The following is a 6000-nucleotide window of genomic DNA, read 5'->3' on the forward strand; positions in this document are numbered from 1 at the left end:
TGCGAATTCACACCCCCGTTCAATATGTCGAGTCTTGATACCCATCAATAATTCCCCTTGTGTGTTTCAAACAATGAATGGCCTTCTCTGAAGCTTTACAACGCACGCATACACTTTAGGAGAATGAATAATGAATAAATTGACATTTTGGCTGAAAAATCAATGGCTTAAGAGCAATCGCATTAGTCCCACATGGCCACAGCTTGTTGTTCAATAACGTCGGTCATTTCCTCAGACATATTGACGCGTTCAGTGGAGCGTACGCCGACGCGGCCTGCTTAATTTCACGACGGTAAGAAAGCTAAATAAGAACAAATGTTAAGTGTGTTTGAAATTCTGCTGGCTCAGGTTTGTCTCTGTTAGTCTTTTTATTGAACGTGCTGTTAGCAGACAGGTGCTTGTACACCCAGGCAGACACACACACACACACACACACACACACACACACACACACACACACACACACACACACACACACACACACACACACACACACACACACACACACACACACACACACACACACACACACACACACACACACACACACACACACACACACACAGAGCAGGCAGGTGCTATTGTTAGCCTCAGGACGGGTCTGCTGATACTGACCTACTGTCTCACTGCATGAATGTGTATGGCTCAGAGCATTGTATGATACACTACTACCTCCCACACATTTACACACAGCTTCATTTTCCCCTGACATGCACACTCACTCTCTCTTTCTCTCTCTCTTTTTCTCTCTCTCTCTCACACATACACACACACACACTTCCCGAACCTTCTACACAAACAACCAAAGACACAATCATACTCTCCCTCCTGCAGGAGTAATTCTCTGTTGCTGCTATCCATCAGCATTAGCGTTAGGATGGATGCTTGAATGTGCAGATGCACAGACGGGTGAATAGATGGATACAGGGACGGATGAATGAAGGGATAGTGAGGGATAGAAGTGCAGAGCTGCAGGACAGAGAGATGGGGACCAAACAGCCTCCATGCTGACTCCCAAGGGACCCTATTATATGCCAGGAGGGAAGGAGGGCAAGGACTCCAAAACACACACACACATACATGCATGCACATATACATGCACATAACGCACATTCATACACACACACACACACACACACACACACGCACGCATGCATGCATGCACATATACATGCACATAATGCACACACACACACACACACGCATGCATATATACATGCACAAAACGCACATTCATACACACACACACACACACACACACACACACACACACACACACACACACACACACACACACACACACACACACACACACACACAGACACGCACATCTATGAGGGCTCAAATGGGCCCTGCACTTTGACATTGATTTGTTTTTCTTATCCTTTCCTCATCCCCCCCATTTTTTATCTCTCACGCCCCATCCCTAGTTAGACTCCCCATTGACACATCACAGAGCGATTCCCCGGGCCTCAGCGGAGGTGGAGGGAGGGAGGGAGGGTAGGGGTATATTTGGAGAGATGGAGCGGGGAGAGTGGAGGAAGGGTGGGAGGAGGAACAATAACTTGACAGCTAACGATGGAATGCCTGGCTCTTATCCCCAGCGTGCTGGCCTGCACACAGATCAGCAGCTGCCAGAATCAATATGAATCATAACCAATATTTACCCAGCATGCTGACCCATGCCTGCCTGCCTAAACACACACCGAAATAATACCATGAGGAGATGCAGCTGCTGCAGAGAAACCCGATTTGTTGTGGCTTCGGTCGCTCACTAATGACAGCTCCATACAGAACGTGCTTTGTGTTTCCTTGCTGTCCTTCGTTAAGGGTAAAACGCCTCTCCTAGGCTGAGACCTCCCACAGAAGGAAAATGTGTTTGCTCTCTTAGAAGCTAACTTCCTTTTCTTTTAATCTCGCGTAGACTTTGAGGAGCCAGAGGATCCCTCCACTCGCTCCTTTTTCTCTGAAATCATCTCATCGATCTCGGATGTGAAATTCAGCCACAACGGTCGGTACCTGATGACACGGGACTACCTCACTGTGAAAGTGTGGGACCTTCAAATGGAGAACAAACCACTGGAGACGTACCAGGTGAGTTCTTGTCAGGCTTACACGTGCCTGTTGGACAGTTTGAAGGCTCCAAAGAGTATCGGCTGGGGACATTAGAAAAAAAAATGGTTAGGCTGAGTTTAAATCAAAAGGTATTGATTTCAGGCTCATCACTCAACATAATCCAGTTTCAGGGTCTTCTTGCCAATCTATTACTGTGTCATCTTTAGCGATTAACCCAGGAGGGCTTACTGAGCAGAGCGTCAGTAGAAAGACAGATTGTGGTGGTGCAGATGCAACCAGAAGGGCAAAACCTCCCACCGTGAGGTCACCAGGGGTCACATCCACACTTTCTGATCAGCAGAGGCAGGTCATGAGTGATCGGACGATCAGCTGGGCTCGAGGGATTCTCTGTCCAGTTCCAGCTCCGCCTCCACCTGCTACCTAACATCCTTAGCCTGGGTCAGCAGGTCTGAAGAGATTACTGAAAGTAGAGCATATGGCAGTGCAGCTTATTGTGGTGTGTGATGAACTGAAGGCGCTGGAAAAAGTAAGGACACAATCCACAAAGGAGTTCAGACATTGATGTTTACGTCTGTTTTTTTTTCCAGGTCCACGATTATTTAAGAGGCAAACTTTGTTCTCTGTACGAGAACGACTGCATCTTTGACAAGTTTGAGTGTGTCTGGAATGGATCAGACAGGTACGATTTATCTCCCATCCATCCATCCATCCATCCATCCATACAAATAACACTTCCCTCTCCTCTGCTTCTCCTCAGTGTCATAATGACCGGCTCCTATAACAATTTCTTCCGAATGTTTGACCGGAACACAAAACGTGACGTCACACTGGAAGCATCCAGAGAGAACAGCAAACCCAGAGCCATTCTCAAACCTCGCAAGGTACACCGCAGCTCATTAGTACAAGATAGCTGATACTTGTTTTTTCATGTGTTTCAGTGGGATGGATTTGTGTTTTTAGTTTACTTTTATTATTTCAAGAGTATCTCTGCCCGGGTGTTTCACTTAAACCCCGTTTCCACACAGCAGTCCGGTACGGATCGGTACAGTTTGGTTCGATTTATCCTGATCCCGTTTGTGTTTCCACAGCCACCCATGCCTTATTTGGTAGGCGGCGTGTAAGCCAGATGCCAATAGACGCTACGTAATAGCATCACAAGATAGCAGCTAACCGCTAACAGCTAACTAATAAATTCAACAAAGGACAAAAACGCTACACAAACAAAACCAACGCTGGATCTACTCGGTCATTGACATGTGACTCTTTACTACAAGAGCTCAATCAAGTTGGTTTAAACACGGTGGGGTTCTGTTTGGTGATGTCTAACAGGAAGTGACGATTCTCTCGACCAATCAACGGACTGCAGTGTTTAGCTCCACCTTTTCGGGTTGGCTCGGTATTCTTGGCACCCCAACGGAAGGGTCCCAAAAAGTGGGACGGAACGGATCGGTTATTTGGGAATCTTTCCCGGGATTAGTCTATGGAAACGCCGCAAACTGTGCGCTGTACCGAGACGAACCGTTCCGAACCGCTTGGTGGAAACGGGGCTTTAAAGTGGTCTCCATCTCCTCGCTTTAAATTAAAACATTCAGTCAACGTGATTAGAGGGAATTCTATTCTTAACTATAGTACAAACCGTAACTGTAATGTGGCTGACATGTGACAAATGAAATGTTAGAGGTGACACAATAAATCTACCCAGAAAAAGACAACCTCTCCCTGACTGGAGGGAGCGAGACTGAAGAACATACAAGTGATGTTCTTCAGGTTAAAGCAGACACCGACCTTGTCCGTTACACAAACAATGGGTCACAGGATAGATTATGTGAAACTGGTTGGAGAATTGTCACCTTTCTTTGCTGTCCCCCAAAACATTTGAACCCCTTTCAGCTTATTGTTTCGTTGGCGTCACTTCAAACCAACAGTTTTCTTAACGACCTCATCAAGCCAATTTTCTAGCCATGGCTGCTGTGTCCACCAAAAAGGAAAAAACATCAACGATTAACTGACTAAACGCTACGAATAGACTCATCTAGCAGCATGCGGGAGGACATACGGAAAGATTTAGCAGCTGAAAAGCTGCATATTCCCCTGAGATTCAGGAAGAGGCTGAAAAGACTCTTTTTTCCAAACATGGCTGGTGGTGTTCCTCTGTCCACTGAATTTGACATCAATAAACTCTTAACCAAAGCATTTAACACATCTACTTAATGATGTGGTAAAACGTCAGTGTTGTATTTCACAGTTTGTTATGGCCATGAATAAATGAACACTGCTATAATGTCACTGGAATGAATGCCATGTTATGCTTTGAAAACGGTACACGCTCTCATATCTTAACGCCCGTCTCCCCCCCCCTGCTGTCCTCCAGGTGTGTGTGGGTGGGAAGCGACGCAAGGATGAGATCAGCGTGGACAGCTTAGACTTCAGCAAGAAGATCCTTCACACTACGTGGCACCCGCATGAGAACATCATCGCCGTAGCGGCTACCAATAACCTCTACATCTTCCAAGACAAGGTCAACTAAAGGGCAATGCGACCCTGTTGACCACATCCCCCCCCCCCACCCCACCCTGACCCCCTCCCCACACCCCACCCCATACATGAGGGGCTGCTGGGAGAGGCAAGGGTTGGAGAAGGACAGCGATGGATCCCTGATCTACACCCTCACTTCTCCTCCTCCTCTCCCTGTGTCTTGTTGGCTGCCGGTCTTGAATTTCGCCACTCTGCTAAGGAAGAGCAGAGAAAAGGATCCGGTAACTGGACACTGGGAATATTTGGAAAACAGGACATTGATACAACCTGGATACAACTTGAGCAGAAGGGTCCCTCAAAACCAAGAATGGACTTTCATTCTTCAATTTGACTCCTAATTTAATTTATTCAGCGAAGCAGACACCTGAAAAAAAAAGTGAATCCCGTGCGTTTATGCAACAAGAGGATTGCTGCATGAATAACAGGATGTAGCAGCCCTCTGGACCCTGAAGAAAAGGGGCTGGATGTGGCGACACCGAACATTAATGAGAGCACACAGACAGAAAACATAGCTTACATGATAGTGGCTCATTGTCATGTAGCAACAGTGCCCCCTGCCTTTTGAGTCTGCTCATGCTACAGTGCATGTGATCAACCCACACCGCCTCTGACTGAGGCTACGTTTTAGGACAGTGACACCCGCTGCAGAGGAGGAGACTGTTATTCATCTCTGACCCCAGAAACGATGTTTTCTCTGCCTGTGATTCAAAAACGTGGTCAGTCTTTCTAGTTCAAATTCTGTGTCTCCCCGGTGAGACTGCTGTAGTCTGTAATGTGAATGAAGCCCCTCCAGGCTGTGTCAATGGTTTTATTTCATGCTGTTGTTTTATTGAGTCCTTCTCTCGGTCAATGAGTCTGTTTAGAAGCTGTGGTGCCTTCTTTTGGTATGTGGGGGTTTGATGTAGTGGGAGCGGGAGGGGGGGGGGGGGGGGGGGGGACTGAGTACAAGGCAGGAGTGTGAATGTTTCAAATGAAATGTTAACATAGCATTTTTCTTTGTTTTTGATTTTTTTTTTTTTCCTCTCTTCAACAAAGACAAAAAAAAAAAAAAAAAAAAAAAAAAAAAAAGGCTCAACTGAGGTCCCGAGTGGAAAACAAAATGCTTGAAGCGATGTGGTCAAAATGACATTAAAGCACCGACTACATGCTTGTGAGGTCAGGAGAGGACTGTGATTGTTGCTTTTATCACATTGCAGTCAGTCTGATGTCATCTGTTTGCAGGAGGCACAACAGAGCCACTTTCATTGGTTTTCAAATTTGAACTCTCCACATATTGGAGCTGATTTGGATAGTACTGAAAATGATCTGTAGATGGCAGAAGAGTTTTGATGTTGATTTATTGAACTTTATATTTATTGGTGTATCATTATGCTAGTCAAGCTCTTTTTG

General features: G+C 46.1%; 1 protein-coding gene across 2 annotated transcripts in view; it reads left to right on the plus strand.

Moving 5' to 3' along the window:
• The window catches only part of ppp2r2ba (protein phosphatase 2, regulatory subunit B, beta a), a 45414-nt gene extending 39773 nt beyond the window's left edge, over positions 1-5641 (plus strand). For both annotated transcript variants that reach the window (XM_079352554.1, XM_079352555.1), the window contains exons 7-10: positions 1925-2094; positions 2664-2755; positions 2834-2957; positions 4448-5641. In XM_079352554.1, the coding sequence (XP_079208680.1) occupies positions 1925-2094; positions 2664-2755; positions 2834-2957; positions 4448-4603 (542 nt within the window). In that variant the 3' untranslated portion in view covers positions 4604-5641. The remainder of the gene's footprint in view (positions 1-1924; positions 2095-2663; positions 2756-2833; positions 2958-4447) is intronic.
• Positions 5642-6000: the final 359 nt, after the last annotated feature.

Source organism: Symphodus melops, assembly GCF_947650265.1.
Source record: "Symphodus melops genome assembly, chromosome: 9".
NCBI classification, from domain to species: Eukaryota; Metazoa; Chordata; class Actinopteri; order Labriformes; family Labridae; genus Symphodus; species Symphodus melops.